Here is a 17991-nt window from a genome sequence, read left to right on the forward strand (position 1 = left end):
CTGCGATATTATTCTATAGGGAGTTCTCAGCTTGTTATTTTATAGTTCAAAACTTTCTTCTTCTATGGCAAGCTGTATTTTGAGGCAAGCTGTATTTTGGTGTGTGTGTAGTTTCCGGAACGCGGTTTTCACCACAATTTCTTACTGTATTTTGATGCAAAGTGTACCGTACACACGACATTTCCGCATAAATATCCATTAGAAGCAACAACCAAACTCTGAATTCTCATTTTTTTACTCAAGACAGTAATAAATACTCGTACAATTTTTTCTTTCAAACTGCGGGAGCAAGTAGTCCCCCAGTGCCAAACTGAGCAGCAGCACTGCGTCTGAAGATGGAGCCGTAGCAGCACCAAGCAGAACGTGAAACCGTGGGCCGCACGGTGTCGGCATAGCGTAGCATGGTGGCGTGCGCTCTCTGCGCAGCGGATGGGGCTCGCAAGCGTACAAAAAGCTCGGCGCCGGCCCAGCAGGAGATGGCAGGCGAGGTGAACTGTGCACCTGCACTTCGACGCAGATGTTCAGCTTGCCTGCCTCTCATGTCTTTCTCGCGTTGTCCGTCGTGTGTCGTGGCGTGGCCGCGTGGGCACGGTTTTACGTCTACACGTTTCTGACATGACATTGTTACGGAGGATGCCGTAGTCCCATTTGAGTTATTAGGGCTGATTGTGAAAAAGATAATCTAGGTTAAAATTCATCATCTATTAGTATCATATTGTTAATAATGATAGAGAGATATTATCTTATTAGGTATCTAAATAATATAGACTACTAATTGAGAGTGAAACTAAAATTGAAACGTTATCATTACGTGAGTCTATATAAGAGTTAGGATTTTTGTTTCTTCCTCTTTCTGTTGCGCTACCGCTGTAGTCTACTACATCCCAGCATTGACGTGTGCTGGCAACCGGGAGAGTAGGTCTTCGAACTCTCGCTCTTGAGATCTTATATCGGGAGATGACGAATAAGATTTTTGAAAAACGTTCCGTACGATTACTCAAGTTCTTCACCATGGCTCGTCTTTCTAGGCACTGCCCGTTGTCATCGTCAACAAATTCAGCGCGTCATCAGCAGGATCGATCGCATCGTCAACACGCTGCAACCAGCATCTTCAGCAACCTAAACAACGCAGGACCAGTACGTAAAAATCATGGTACTCGTATTTTATTTCCTACGATTCTTAATTTTGAGTATAATAGATTTAATTATATGTAGTACTTTTATACAAATGTCTAAATTATGCTATGATAATATGAACATGTTAATTTATCTGTTTACGCTCATAAATTATTTATAGATTAAATTTAAACTCAAAAGTACCCTGTTTTCTATCAATTTATTGGGGTTTAACATCTTAGTCTTCTTGCCTCGCCATCAAGGTTCACGTTACCGACCACCGAGCTCCGGCGGTAACCGAAATCTCGCGGTAACCGCGGTTACCGGTCAAAAATTCAAAAAAAAATCAGAGAAAATTCATTCGGCAAAATTTGAATTTTTGCGAAAAAATCGTGTTTTTGCCCTCTCGGTAACCAGTCGGTTCGAACCGGTTACCGAGCGGTTTGCTCGATAAATCGAGCGGTTTGGGCGGTAACCGACAGGTCAAAAACCGACCGAATTGATGCGATAACCGATCGTTTTTTAGCGATTACCGACATGTGTGGATGCATTATCAATAATTAAGTTGAAAAATCATAATAAACAAATAATTGACCACTAAATCATGAGGAAAAATAGTATATAACCATGATATGTTTTCTAATATCATATAAAATTTTGGCATGACCTTTGCTAATTTTTTATGTTTCGAAGGCAACAAACAGATAGTAATAGCAATTCAAGCACGGATATATAATTATTGTTTCGAATATATGCGTATATTACATATGCAGCGCCTGAAATTAATAAATATATATGGAATTATCATGACCTTCGAAAGTAAATTTGCATCACCTTTAGAACCACCAGCTTGGGGGCCGATTACATTTGGCCATATTATATTCATCGGTGGACATTAGCATTAGCCGTTGTGTCGATAGCAACTCTGCTTTAAACTCAGCCCATGTTTGTCCTGTCCATACAGAAGTGGTTGACCATTGTCCTTGCAAAGTGGCATAAAACTCAGGGTCTTGCCACTCGTAGACCCACTGAATAGGAGGCTCTGAATGAGCATCAGGGGCAGGATAGTGGTACGGATACGATCCAGAACTACTCTCCATGCCATAACTGCTGGAATAGCTCGCACTATCTTATGGTCCATCGTGCCCACCATGTGTTATATGCCTTGGTGATGATGGAGCACCGTGGTCCTGATCTTACGTGGCATGCGAAAACTGACTCTCACCAGTGAATTGCACAGGAGGAACGTCAGATGTTTGGCTTGGATGAGCATCACCGCCCTGACCATCATCATCACCGCTGTCAGTCTTTGAGCTGCTGTCATTCGATTCTTTGGTAAGTTGGGCTCTTTGGGTCACTATTCGTGCTCTCATCGCTTTGCACTTGTCTTTTGCCCTTGCCCTTAGTCCTCTTGCCCTTCTTTCTTTGCGTCATTTGCCTCTTCCTCTTTCCCGTGTGTGTGTCACCAACCGTTGTAGCAGCCCATTGTTGCAAGTCAGGTGTGTTCACTGTGTCTGTCACCAAGTGAGTAGGCATGGGTACGTCGCTATCTGTGTCCTCCTCGTCAAGCTCAGGGGCTGCATTTGATCTCCCGGTCTCCATCCAGTCCCGGAGCGGATTGTTATCCTCATTCAATGTGAGCTCCATAAGCCGCTGAAATGGATCATCATCAAGAGTTGACCTGATACCTGCATCCAAGTTGTTCTGTATTCTCAGGTTGTAGTTGACATACACCAACTTATGGAGCTTCTTGTAGCTTAATCGGTTGCGAACTTTGGTGTGGATGAAAGCAAATGTACTCCAGTTCCTCTCACACCCACTAGATGATGCGCACTGTGACACTAGGTGTCTAGCAAGCATTGATAGTGTAGGTGTAGACGAACCAAACATAGACCACCATTGCGCTGCAAGTAGGTATAGTGATATGAGGCTCAGAAAAGTAGGTAAAATGACGGATCAGATAGATATGTAAAAATTTTCGTACCCGGATGAGTCCTGCCGTCACAAGCCATCTGTGCAGCTAGAGGACCTGAGAATGAGAGAGACTTTGTCCGATATGTTTCAGCCTCAATAAGTGCTTCCGCGGCAGTAGTAACATCAGTCAGCCTCTCAAATGCCTCACGGAGATGTTCGAACAAGGTTGGACCTGTGCCATACGCGTAATGCGTGCGGGGGTTCAAAGCGGCCGCTGCAAGTTGATGATCGAAACATTAGTACTAAAAGTATTAGAAACACAAGCATTTGAAAAGTGGTAGGAGTGTATTACCGGCATTCATGTATGTCCCATTGGCTAGATCATTCATTCTACGATCGACAATTGCCATGTACTTATCCAAAGAATCCCTATCATTCTGATACAACGATTCATACTCATGCTTCACAATGGTGTATCTCAGGAGCACCTCACTCAATGTTGGCACTTTGTCCTGATCCGCAAAACGGAGGAATGCATACAATGGCTGGACGGAATCGACAATCATTTTTAGATTGTCCCACCATGATAAGCTGGATAGGCAACTATGTGCATATCTCCCAATATCAGAACTAATGTATCGAGACTGCTGGAGCTCACTAGATGCCATCCATTGCATGAACTTATCCTTTCGTCGTAGAAAGCTATCAAGAAATAGGTAGTTAGTTCCAAATCTTGTGGCATTCCACCTCACCAACTCTCCACCAATTGCTGCCTTCATCATTTCATGTAGTTTCGAATGATTGTACAGCCATCGTGATATAACCCTTGCACTTTGGATGACAATGTCGTGTTCTCTAAAATTACCAACCGATTTTAACATTAAATTTATCGTGTGTGCCACACAAGGCTGTCACGCGATAGCAGGATATTTCCTTCTCAGAACCTGACATGCCTTCTTGTAGTTGGACCCGTTATTAGTCACAATCTGTACAATATTTTGTGGACCCAAATCAGTTACCACTGCTCTTATCTCCTGCATAAAAGAATGAACCAAATAAATATGCAACAATTTAAATACTATGTTAGCAACTGAGAAAAATAATATACCTTATTCAAATATTTTGCATCTTGACTGTAGCCGGTCGCATCAATAGACTTGTGAAAAAATATACGACCATTGCAATATAAGAGGAAATTAATAATACTCATGTGCGTCGGTCCCGTCCACGAATCGCATATTATAGTAACACCATATTCTGGCCATTCTAGCTTCCACTTGTCAAATATTTTCTTTAAAGCATTTTCGTTCTCGTCCAGATACTTACCATCTATATCCCGCCCTGTTGGAGATGGTACACCCTCGCCTGTTACAGAATAAATGATCAGACCTCAAAAAGAAAGAAGTATGACAATAATAAATTCATTGCAAACTAAATCACTCACCCCATTTTTGTGTTTCTTTAACTGCAGCGATAAAGAATGCATCGTCCGCCCTTCTGCCAGGAATGCCTGAAGTGTGAAAAAATTTGGACCATGCCACACCAATAGCTTCCTTCGCTTTCTTTCCCTTGGCACTCCATGACCCGGTGTCAATCCTCGGTTGCACAGGGGATTTCGCTAAAGCAACATTGTAATCTCGGACACTTGGTGGTGGCTCCCTTGTTGACGATGCTCTCCTAAGCATCATCTTTAACACAGAGCCCCCTCTGTCAGTACCACTACCACCTCCATGCTCGTAGGACTCGCCTGCCCTCCTCCCAAACTCTTTCTCATCCCTCGATTGACATATGGCACGCTGCACTTGTTCCTCTTCCGTGTCCTCATCGTCGCTTGTCAAATCTACTTGAACTCTAGCTGATTTTTGCCTCCGAACCCTCTCGTCTGCCTTTCCCCTCCTCTTATTTCTTGCCCTATTCAGCTCACGTCTGAAATAATCGCGTACATCTGGAGGCACCCTATCACAATGTACAACATTTGATCCGCGCCCTGCCAAATGTTCTTTTAACCTTGTGGCACTACCGCCTCTCTTCGCCTTATTGCAATAATTACACCTAAAACCCGGGGCCAAATTGTCCTCATACTGCCACACCACATCTTTATCTGTCATCGATTAGTTTGCAATTTCTCTGTAGGAAGAAGAAATCTCGAAGGTTAGCCTACTAATACATATGCCCACATGTGTTCAAATCGTTACCCAACTCAATTGAACAAAAATTATCAATGCTTACCCAACTAATAAACTTATTTGACCGAATATTAGCATCATATACACCTAAATAACCGATTATGTAGCACAAATATTACCATCATTCACATGTACATGGACAATTCAATGTAATAAGGTCTATAACTCAACGAATCACCCGAACTCATCACCGAACAATGCATTTTACACAAAAAAACTACCACACAGTTCACAACCGAACTAATAACGCAATGCATCGTCAAAATAACATAATACCGACCGTTAAAATGCTAAAATTGCGCTAACTGCAGCGGTTACCGACCGTTACAATGCCAAAATCGCGCAAAATGAAGCGGTTACCGAGGGGGTTGAAGCGGTTACCGAGCGTGCGCCAAAATCCGCTGACGAGCTGGGGCCGCAGGTGGGTTACCGAATAAATGCGGTCGGTAACCGAGCATAAGACGTCGATAACCGCTGCTTGACCACCGGATTTGCGCCGTCCTTCGGCGGATTGGATCGGGAAGTCGCCGGCGCCGCTCGTGGAGCTTCTGGATTTGCGGTGGGGCAAGTGTAGCGCTGCCAGGACGCTCCAATCCGACGCCATCTTATCCATTCACCGTGGGCTGTAAATGGGCCATAGTCGACTGTTCATTCGGCCCAGAAAACAGAAACGAGCCCATTACAAATATGTCCGAAGTTTGCCCATCAATTTGGATGTCCAAACGATATTTGTTTCAAGTTTGGTTTTCACAGATGCTCTTGAAATTATCTCTAGTTTTTTATCAGATTTTTTTGGATTTTTTTTTTCAAAATCGGTTTGAATTTTTTGAATTCAAATTCGGTAACCAAACGATTTTTGAAACCGAGCCGCAGCGGGAAGGTCGGTAACCGAGATTTTTGGACGGTTAACGTCACATTTTTGAACCCTGCTCGCCATAGCGATGAGCGAAAGCTCGAAATCCTAGAAAAGCCCAAACCCAAAGACACCTTGCTACGGTCTTCGGTGCCAATTTCTTGCTTAGCTAAGCGAGACGAGCCTAAGGGGCGTGATATCTAATCACACCCCTAGGGGAGACTAGTGTCTTGTCATCGTGTCGGTGAAGCGATCCGATGCTAGGCATTGGCACCTCATCTGTTCTATGTGACATAACCAAAGAGTAGGCATATATCTGTAACACCCTTTTCTTAGCTCCTTATAATTGGATTGAATTATTTCATCCATTCAAATGGCTTCCAATTCTTGAGGCAAATGCAAATTACTTTTCCCCGTTTGAGCACAAATGCCACGTCAGCTTCCGTCATGCGATAGCGGTCGTAGCCTCGTGGGCCCTGTCGCGCAACTCGTATGTCTCGTTGTGCTGGGCCATGAAAAGAGCAACTGTTTCTTGCCCAAACTCATGGGCCGGTCCAGTCAATCTCGAACAGGAGGGCCGTCGGATTCGAAACTGACGGCCCATGAAAACCCTTGCGACCGCCGGTGAGGACGGGACCCCGATCCATCTGGCCCTCTCTCTGCTCACCACAAGTCAAGTCAGTTCGTCGCGGCGGAGACGACTACGAGACGACGAGGCGAGCAGGCGGTGGCGGCGACGACGAGCAGCGCCAGCAGATCCGAAGGAATGGTAATCCCGCGAGCGCCCCGACTCTGGCGTGGATCTAGGGGTTTTTGTTTTGAGGTAGCGTGGATCTAGGGTTTTGCGAACCCTCTGTGCTGACGCCGCTTCTGGGGATGGTGTGATTGGTGTTGCAGGCGGCGAAGGCGATCTCGAGCCCCGTGCCTGTGGAGTGGTACCCGACTCTTGCTGTCCTCATGGTCTCCGTCGGACTCATGCTCACCGCCTCCTTCTTCATGTGAGTCGCCTTCTCCGCATCTACTCCTCCCCGTCTTGCGATTTATGCCAATCAGTGGTCTGTTGCGATCTGATCTGATCTGATCTTTGTGGACACCTACTTGTTTGGTAAAATGTTAAATTGAGCCATCTGTGCTTTGAATTGGAGACCTCGTGTTGCTACGTGGTGTTCGCTGGCTTGATCCTTTGGAAGGTTTTTGCCCTATACGCCGTGGGATAAACCCAGTGTCGATGGGTTTAGGTGGTAGCAGACCCCACTAGTGTTTGATGTTGGATGACATTATCACAGGGATTTGTCACGTACCTCGATCGATCGGTCACTCAATGACGCACCCAAGCACACCAATCAACCAAATCAGGAGTTCACAATCACCAAATGACAATACACGGTTTGGTACAACTGAGAGAGAAGAAGTGTAGACTGGGATGAGCAGCTAGACTGGGAAGGGAAGAGCCGGAGACTGGGAAAAAGAAGTAGAACAGCAGGAGGTTGGGATCAGAGAGGAGTTCGGGACTGGGGAAGAAGAAGACCGAGGAGGAAGGAGTTCTATTCCGTATTTTCAACCATGAGCTGGCCACTCGGTGTCTGCTTCCTTTTTGTAGGCTTGTCCCTGAGTGCATGGCCCCACTTGACAGCCGGATGCCTTGTACGTGACTCGGCTTACCCTCAAGCCGATGCAGTGGAGAGCTTGCGACGCACCTGATCTCTGGGTTCCCAAGCTTGAGCGAAGAACTTGCGGCTCAGGATCCCAGCTGGATGCGCCATCTTCTCATCCGACGACTGAGTGACCAACACCCACCACCACGCTTCTGCTGCGGGTAGCCATGACCAGGATGCCACCCACTGCACTGTTTGCAATCCAGTTGAACGTTGCAATCCACTTCAATGTGTGATCGGGCAGGAATGGCTGGTCCTCCTCATCAAATGCTTTCCTGAGTACCTTCTGCTCAAGCCTTTCAAGATCAGGTCAGACTATCATCCACTCAGTATCAATCCCTTTGAACCGTTCCTGCCGGACTCCCATCTCCTCATGAATGTACCAGGAAGCAGCCTCAGTACAAGGGGCAACAAGATCAGCACCAATGTGGCCAGAAGCATCCTTTGCAATGTGCTCAAAAACAACATACTCAGCTCCAGCAGCCCATTCTTGCAGCATGTTCCGGTCAAGCACATATGTTACAGCAATGCTAATGATTTGCTCCCTCATTCTCGGTTCCCCAGCAAGCATATAAGTTGCATTTCCACCAGCAGCAGTTTCAGCTGCTGTCCATGGCCGCATGGCAAATTCAGCATTCTCCCAGAACAGCGGTACTTCCTCCTTCATGTACTTCGCAACTGAGAGCTTGCCACCACAGCTCACATAAGCCACCTCCACAAGCATGTAAAACTGGAGCTCCTACTTGCTGCATATGCAAAACAGGAACTGAATTGCATCACCATTGTGACAGCACTCTCCAAGGATATAGCTGCCATCAATTGTGTGGAAATCATGAACCAAAAGAGCAGCAGCAGAAATTTCTTTCTTACTCTCCTCTTTGGCTTCTAGCAGAAATGTCTAGTAATTTCTTTGCTTTTCAAGCTGAGATGTGAGGAGATCATTGTACTCTTCAACAATGGCTTCAACCTTACGGTTCAGTAGAGCTTACTTATCCAAGTGGGCTTCTGTTTGTTGAGCAAGGAACACACATGAGAAACTTCCTTGGTGTTCTTCTTCTTTTCCTTCTCGGCTTCTGTTTGTTGAGCAAGGAACACACATGAGAAACTTCCTTGATGTTCTTCTTCTTTTCCTTCTCCTCATCTACATCCTCAACCTTGCTAACAATGTCGCTCGACAGCCAGTCCAGGCTCTCGTACAGACCCTCCCCAGTTGTGGCGCAAGTGCTCCAGATTGGAAAGATCTTGCTTGTTGGTAAAAACAAGCAGCACATCACGTAGCTCATCCTCGGTCAGCATCCTGTGGAGCTCATCTCTGGCTTCATCAACACGATCACGGTCATTGTTGTCCACCACAAAGATAAGTCCATGTGCGTTTGGGAAGTAATGCCTCCAGAGAGGTTTGATCTTGTCCTGACCTCCCACATCCCAGACAGTGAAGCTAATGTTCTTGTACTGAACAGTTTCAACATTGAAGTCGATGGTTGGGAAGGTGGTCACGATCACGCCGAGCTTGAGTTTGTAGAGGATGGTCGTTTTACCTGCGGCGTCGAGGCTGACCCATGCTGGACAGCGGCAGCCCTCATCCGCGAGCCCAGAAACCACGCGCGTGACTTAGCTGGTTCAAGGATCGAAGGGGGCGAAGCGATCGTTGGCGAAGACGAGCAGTCCCAGGTGATCATCGTTGAGACATTCCATCGAACACCTTGTGGGCGAAGTTGGCCGACGCATAGGGAGGTCCATGCGGATGTTGACGGGGTCATGGTGCGACGCATCCCACTCGGTGATGAACTCCTTGCCTACGAAGAGCAACACGATGCCGCTGAAGTCATGGTCAGGGTTGCTGTCGAAGTCCACGGCTTCCACCGGGTGTAACGCCGACACGCTTAGCCTGGGGGTAGCTCCCGTCGGCGCAGGCGTGTGGCGTGGCGGTTGCTCCATGGCTCCGATGGCCGCCTTGTTGGTCGGGTGGTGAAGCCGAGGCCGTTTCGTCGACTGGTGAAGCCGCGGTCTCGTGTTCCTCCAATTCAGGGAGTGCCTCAGGTTGGAGCGTGGAGGGGGCGACGTGAGAGCGGGTGCTAGTGATGGACGCCGGCTTGAGGGCGGTGGGTGTTGGCTTCGAGATAATTGTTGATGCTGGGGTGGTTGCCAACGCCAGTGTGGAAGCAGATTTGGAAGTTAATGCCAGGGTCGCTGATGATGTAAGAGCGGTGGTGGTGGTGGTGGCAGATGTTGGTGCGATGGTGGAGGTAGGTGCGGCTACTGACGTCGGCGTGACTATGGTGGATGCTGACGCTGAGGGGAACGTCGCAGTGGACGCCAGGGTGTTTGTCGACGCAGAGGTGGACTCCGATGCCAGTGATGCGGAAGAAGATGCCGACGCAGACACTAGTGCTAGGGTAGGAGACCGCACGTGCTCGATACTCAACTGACATCATCCGTCCCATATGTTGCAGCCATGTAATGCTTCGCGAGCGCGCACGGCATCGCAGCACCACCGGAACTCGATGAAGGCTTTGACCTCGCTTCCGCTGCACCCCGTCGTCACCCGGATGCTCTCCACGCTGTACGGGCCAAAAACTTGCCAGAGCACCTCCATGGTCACAGGGTAGAGCACCATGCTCACCATGACACGAAGGACGGACCCGCGGACGCTCGGAGTGGATACAGACGTGATGCCCAAAGCCGGCGCCGAGGTTGCCGTGGTTGAAGCCGGTGTCGATGTTGCTCTTGTCGCATGGTCACCGATGTCGGGAAGGGGAGGAACACCGCGGACGTTCAATAGGCAGCATCCATCATAGACGTTGTGCCTGTGCTTTCCAGCTCATCCGGAACCACACGAACGTTTCGACGCACTCCGTGGTCGTCGATGCGAGTACCTGCACCGCCGTCGATCTGTAGACGTCGGAGACTTCGTGCAACACCCCTTCGGTCACTAGGTACCGCACGAAGTTCACGGTGACGCGAAGAAGATAGCTCGAGGTTGTGTCTAGCCGGTTCGGCATTTCATTGAACAGGTTGTGGGCACCACCACCACGAACACCTCTAACAAAATTCATGGCCATCGATCCACAGCTCCGAGGATTGACGACTCTGATACCAATTGTCACGTACCTCGATCGATCGGTCACTCAATCATGCACCCAAGCACCAATCAACCAAATCAGGAGCTCACAATCACCAAATGACAATAGACGGTTTGGTACAACTGAGAGAGAAGAAGCGTAGACTGGGATGAGCAGCTAGACTGGGAAGGGAAGAGCTGGAGACTGGGAAGAAGTAGAATAGCAGGAGGTTGGGATCAAAGAAGAGTTTGGGACTGGGGAAGAAGACGACCGAGGAGGAAGGAGTTCTATTTCGTATTTTCATCCATGAGTTGGCCACTCGGTGTCTACTTTTTTGTAGGCTTGTCCTTGAGTGCATGGCCCCACTTGACAGCCGGATGCCTTGTACGTGACATGTTTGGTGTTTTCCTTGATGTCGTGAATTGGGACAGTTGGTTTAGGATTCATCGAGAATTAGCATTTGCTGCAGGGAAATTATCTCATACATATTACTTTCAACCTCATAATTTAAAATTTAATATGAGCCCTGATCAATGAAACTAATGTCTTGGTTTTGTTAAATATAGTACTCATACCATGGTTCTGAACTTCTGGTTAACAAATGTGTTGTGCCCATTGAATTTCTGTTCCTCAACAAAAGCGGAAGGCAAAGCTTGCAGCCTTCCGCAACAAAGCACATGGTAGAGCTCATGACTGCCTGTAGTTAATAGGTTGATCGACTCCTCTGGTAGTCCATTGTATTAGAAGTCACTTGACTTTCATAGTCTTTGGGAGTCAGGTAGATATTTTTGATTGGAGAAAAGCTTAGTGGTGTGAGGAGGTGAGTTCAGTTCTAGTGGGGAGATGGAGAAAAAGATATTTGTGTGGGTTACCAGGGACAAGAAAAGCCACTTTTTCTTTGACCAAATGGTACACATACCATTGTTCTAGAGTTATTTAGATTTATCCAGATATTTTTCTAATGGATAACATGTACCATCAGATGGAAATCTGACTGTTCACATGTTTCTGAGTGACGTGGCACTATATGCTTGCTCATTTTGGGGTCAGAATTAGTAAGAAGTATAAGATTGGGGATATCTTTTTTATTTGGGAATTCATTGTGTCAATATCGAGTGGAATTTGATGGATTTGAGTCCTTGCTAGTTGTGAAGTTCACTTTTTAGTTTATAAACTCTTTGCTGAATGTAGACAAAGGATTTCCTTTTGTCATGATGAATTTGGATTCCTGGGAATAGGGTCTGAATATGTGAAATTAGAGTTTGGTTTCTAGAATAGAACAAGCACCATGTAGTTGTGTAACTTGACATGATTTACTCCAGAAAAGTGCCCATACCTTGGCTGGTAAATGAGGAATTGATTTTCCCAAGTTGGTGGCGCCTGGCCTAGTAGATTTTATCAAGGTGATGGATGACTGTAATTGGCCTAGTTATGTTTAGTCTCATTAACCTTGATTATTGTCACCGGTCCTAACCCTGACCGACTAGTGCAACTCACTTATTGTGAGTGCAATTCAATACCGGGTTATTTTAACATCTACTCCGGGTTGCAATAATGGTTTTGATGATGTGGTAGCGGTTTCGATGACGATGAATTCAACATAGCCATGTGGGCTGCAATGTCACCCTCCATCCCCGCCCCTGGGAACTCTAAAACCAAAAATCATACACTCGTTTTTCGACACCATTCAAATTATCGTCTTGTCCTTGGTTTTGCGCCATGTCACTAGGTTTTGCTCCAAATCATCCAGATTGGGACCACCCGTCAGCCTCATCTTCTTCCTCTCATTTCTTTCTCCCCTCCTATTTCCGTGGCACAACGTCAGCACCCTCCCTCTGGTTCTTGATCAGGTGTCCTTGCCGAGCACCCCACCTCCCGCTGTGGCGGTGGCCGTCTTATCAACCTCTGTTGCGTATGCAAGTGGACTGGCTTCTCATCTTCTTGTCTCGCCTCCCTCAATCCCACCCCACTGCTCAACCGGATCTAGCAAGCCATGGAGGTATTCCTCTCTCCTCCCTCTGGTCCATCTTCCACCTCTCAACATCTCTTCAATTTCTCTATCATTTCACTATACCTGCTTGCCAAGTTCACAGCGAGGCCACAAGCTTCATTTCTACTTTTTGCTTCGAGCACTGTACAATTAGCCTAAAGTCATTGATTTGGGCTACCTCATTCTAGTTGGTCTCAAAATTGCATCTTGATATGTTTGTTTGCTTCAATAAGTGGGTTTATGTTGCAAATCCGCTTTGATTTTTTTCTGGATTTGTTTTGGTCTGCAAATTGGCAGGGGCTGAGGCATGCGCTGGTTGAGGAGAGCCCCACCACAATGGGCTGAGCTCCTCGTGCTTCTGGCGACGACAAGCTCGGATTCGATCCCATGACGCCCTCTAAATCTCCCGCTCGCCTTGCTCCCTATTTGGTGGGAACATGGGGAAATATTGATAGAGAGTACAAAGAAGGAAGAAGAGAGGCATTAGAGGTTGCCTTGCGGTCTATTTTTTTTTCTGGAAAATTATTTCCTACTTTGATTGTGCACCATGCCATTCCATGTGTCAAAATCGCTTCCACGTGAGCGCCATGTCAGAGGAAAACCGCCTTGGAATGTTCTAGGAGGGCAATTTGGTCTGTTTTAAAAGATGAGTGTAAGATTTACGGTATTTGAGTTTAGGGGGGGGGGGTAATTTAGACTCCATGACAAGTTGAGGGGGGGGGGGGGAGGGGGAGGCGAATTGGACTTGTTCCAAAAAAAAAAAAAAGGTCCCCCACACCGGTGAGAGTAAAAAGCCTTCCCAATCCCTTCCACCTTTTTCGTTCCCCTTCTCTCATCTCCATCGTCGGCGTGCTAACCTTGGTCGTCTAAGATGTGGTCCCGCGGAGGTCTTTCCGGTCACGATGGTGGAGCATCCCTTAGAGGAGATCGCAGCCCTGGTGGTGTTCATCTCGCATACGAAAGTGCAACCCAAACTGCTCGCTAGCCCAAATGCTTCCTTGCTGTACTCCATTGTTGCTTCCTTAATGTGCGCCACTGCCTTGTCCGATTGACCTGGAGCTTAGTCTTGGCACTATCCTCGACCTTGATCGCTAGATCCGTCTCGCCTGACCCTCTGCTTCCCTCCACTTTGGATGGAGAGATAAAGCTTGGGATGGATCCACTTCATGATGTATATCCATGCAGTTTAGAGTCTTTCCATCAAAAAGAAGAAATCAATCCACTCTGGGATATAGACCGAGCAACGGAAGGGAGGACCACTAGTGTTGCGTATGGCTGTGTTGTAGTTGACGCGATGGAGCTTGCATTCCGGGGTAATCAGAGCTCCAGATCTGCTACAGCACCAAACAAGTTCGTCATCAAGGTCGGCTGCAGTGACTCTGTCGACTAGTTGTGCTAGCACTACGTTTAGTGAAGTCGGCTCCTCATCCGCGCAAGCATTGCGAGCTCATGCACTCGTGCTTGCTTGACCATGTGGCTGTCTTTGAGGTAGATCGCGATATCATGGAATTATAGCCGAGGGTTTTCTAGGTGACGGTTGCTCGCAAGAAGACTTTCTTCATGTTATTGTACTTGTACCAAATTACAAGTCAAATCTTATGGTTGGTTTCTTTCTTCCTGAACCTATATTTATTCAAACTTATTTGGAGGGAGGTCAAACGATGCATGCTAGCATGCACAACCTGTGTATGTAAGCTTCCGCATTGATTTCGAATTTTACCATAATCCCAATTAGCAAATGTGCATGTCTTGTGCTGAATACTTGAATTTAGTTGGCTTGTGTTGAATACCATAATCCCAACAGACTATTTGTACGAAGGATTCATGAAGCTGAGGTCAAAGAAGCTTTAAAAAGAGTAAGGAGGCAAGGCGATAGGTCCTGATAGTATTCCCATCGAGGTGTGGAGATGCCTTGGAGATATAGCGATAGTATGGCTAACTAAGCTCTTCAACCTAATTTTTGGGTTAAACCAGATGCCTAAAGCATGGAGAAGTATTTTAGTACCAATCTCAAGGGAGATATTCAAAGCTGTACTAATTACCGTGGAATTAAGTTCATGAGCCATACAAAAGCTATGGGAGAGAGTTATTGTGCATCGCCTAAGAAGAATGACGAACATTACCAAAACCCAATTTGGTTTCATGCCTGGGAGGTCGACCATGGAAGCAATTTTCTTGATAAGGCAAATTATGGAGAGATATATAGAATAAAAGGACTTGTACATGGTATTCATTGACTTAGAGAAGGCTTACGATAAAATACCGAGAAATGTCATGTGGTGGGTCTTGGAGAAATACAAAGTCTCAACAAATACATTACTCTCATCAAGGATATATACAATAACGTTGCGACAAGTGTTCGGACAAGTGAAAGTGTCACCAGTAACTTTTCGCTTAAAATAGGACTACATCAAGGGTCGACTTTGAGCCCTTATTTATTTGCTTTGGTGATGGATCAGGTCACAAGGGACATTTAAGGAGATATTCCTTGGTGTGTACTCTTTGCTAATGATATGATGCTAGTTGATGAGAATAGGATATGGGTTAATAGGAAATTGTAGTTATGGAGATATACTTCAGAATCGAAAGGTTTTAGACTTAGTGGGACCAAAACTGAGTATATGAAGTGCGATTTTGGTCCTACTAGGTAGGAGGGAGAAGATGTTAGTCTCGGCGGAGAGGTGATTTTCAAGAAGGATACTTTTCGATATTTGGGATTAATGTTACAGAAGGATGGTGATATTGATGAAGATGGTAGTCATAGAATCAAAGCCGGATGGATGAAATGGCGCTAAGTTTCTGGCATCCTCTATGATCAGTGCCATAAAAGCTTGAAGGTAAGTTCTATAGGATGACGATTCGACCCGTGATGTTGTATGACACCGAATGTTGGCCAACTAAAAAGTGACATCTCCAACAGTTAAATGTAGTAGAGATGCGTATGTTGAGATGGATTTGTGGTCATACAAGAAAGGATCGAATCTGAAATAATGATATATGTGATAGGATAGGGGTAGCGCCAATTGAAGAAAAACTTGTCCAACATCGGTTGAGATGGATTGGACATATCCAACGGAGGCCTCTAGAGTCACCTGTGCATAGCGGGATATTGAGACGCGTGATAATGTAAAAAGAGACGAGGGTTGACTAAACCTAACATGTGTGGAGTCTGTAAAGAGAGATTTGAAGGAATAGAAAATTCCTAAAGAACTATCCACGGATAAAAGCGCATGGAAGTTAGCAATCTACGTGCTAGAACCATAATTTATGTATCAGTCTTCTTGTATAGTTATTACTTTTATTTTTTACTATTAAAAATATCTTTATTATTATTATTGTTCTCTCATCATCTTTTTAGTTTGATCTTATGGGTCTTATCTTTAGCCTACCCTAATTCGCTTGGACGAAAGGCTGTTGCTGTATATCACGTCAGTACAGTTGTTTCAGATTTCTATCTGCTCCATAACAAAGAAACATGATAGCCAGTTGATTTGTGCTCCGGTTCAATTACTATCAGTACAATCTATCTGCTCCATAACAAAGAAACATGATAGCCAGTACAGTCTTGAGTCCTGGCCTTGTGGTGTGCACAGAACCATATCACAACTTAAGATCAAACTGCAGTAGCAAACTAGCAATCATACTTGTGCTTTCTATGATCTAACCTGGAGCAGGCTATAGGAATTAACTGCTAGCACTAATCTTGGGAGTGTGTTTATGAGGAAAATGCCTGGCAAAAATAGGGTCTGGATGTTTTGGGGACATAACTAATTATTCAAAAGAAACAAGGACATGAATTGTAAATACTCTGAATTGATTGCTGAACCAAGCTGTATGCTTCAAATTTCAAGATAGATTGTAGAGTATTATAGAGCTTAAATGAGGAGAGCAAAGTATCTACAATTCTTCACTAATGCTTTGGTCTATTTTAGTTACGAAGCAACTTCATCCAGGCGGAGCCGTAGCCTGGCAAAGGAGATCGCAACAGCGGCTGTTGCTTCTGTATTTCTGGTAAGCCCTGAAAAAAGTTTTGCTTTTCCGTAGGGTGATCGACTCATGTCTAAATTAGCTTTCATTGTTCCGCAGGGCTTTGGGTCTCTTTTCGTGCTCCTTGCAAGTGGTGTTTTTGTCTGACGGCCCTCTGTACAAGCCTTTTGTCTGTGTTCTCCAGCTGCAGTAGTTGGATGTCAGGTTCTGAAATTATGTGTTATCCTAGCGAATATTCAGTCAGGTAAACATGTTTTTGACAAAAGGATGAGATCGACTGATCTAAATATGCTGTGAATTTTTCCCTAGATCTGCATTATGTTATCGCTCAACAACTTAAGTAGTGCCTCAATTGCTGGTTATCTTAGTTAAAGCCACCTCATTTTTCTGTATTGCTGTTGCTGTTTTATTCCTTTTTTTAGTGTTCTTGCGTTGTTAGGTCAAGTGCTTGCCAATGGAAGGAATAACCACACACTGAACAGACGAAGATTGGAGTGTAGGACACGATGATCTCAGCAAGATAAGAGTCCAATTAGTAGGGAATGACATTACTTAAAACAAGAAGCTTAGAATAATCCCCAGCACTAAAATTATGCATGTCGGTGGAAAAAGGCTTGACCGTAGCAATATGTAGTAACCCTCCGTCGCCGGCGAGGTTCACTACGAGACCGAGAGATCAGAAGAGAAATCGGAGAAGAGAGGTAGAGAGAGAAGCACGAGAACGAGAGGTCGGAGACGGAGTTTTTCTGTTCATTTCTCGACAACTGGACACAGGTGTCATTCGGTTCTTCTACAACTTGCCGGGCAAGAAGCTCAGCCCAGCTAACACACGCACACGCAGCCCACGGCCCAGACTCACAACTCATTACAGAAGCCCAACAAACTCAGATTCAATTCTTCAATCGTTACGCGCCTCGGCTTCTCTTCTTCTTCAGCGTCGCTGTTGCTGCTGTCAGAGCACCCATGGCTGCAAGCATAGCTGCCACACAATACGGAGCCAGGGAGGGGCTAGCAGGAGCCTGGTCCCACTATGGCTGATGATTTCCTCTATATAATATAATTTTTTATATAATAATAATAAAATTCTCCTATTTGATATCTCTAATACTTAATTCATTTTAATTGGCTTTCCTTCGATTTTTTTTTAGCTCTGTCCCTGAATATCTGCACACCGAGTAGCTTTCAGCTAGCCATCCGTTCCAGGGAACGGAAGTTATACGGACATTGT

At 45.7% G+C, this 17991-nt stretch overlaps 1 protein-coding gene across 1 annotated transcript; it reads left to right on the plus strand.

Annotated features, from left to right (window-relative positions):
- The first annotated feature begins 6703 nt into the window (after positions 1–6703).
- On the plus strand, positions 6704–17071 carry LOC133926914 (uncharacterized). The gene is made up of 4 exons (XM_062373086.1): positions 6704–6838; positions 6967–7067; positions 16709–16787; positions 16863–17071. The coding sequence occupies exons 1-4, from the start codon at positions 6836–6838 to the stop codon at positions 16908–16910; spliced, it is 231 nt and encodes a 76-aa protein (XP_062229070.1). The 5' UTR covers positions 6704–6835; the 3' UTR covers positions 16911–17071.
- Positions 17072–17991: the final 920 nt, after the last annotated feature.

The sequence above is a fragment of the Phragmites australis genome, chromosome 8 (assembly GCF_958298935.1).
Source record: "Phragmites australis chromosome 8, lpPhrAust1.1, whole genome shotgun sequence".
In the NCBI taxonomy this organism is placed as follows: Eukaryota; Viridiplantae; Streptophyta; class Magnoliopsida; order Poales; family Poaceae; genus Phragmites; species Phragmites australis.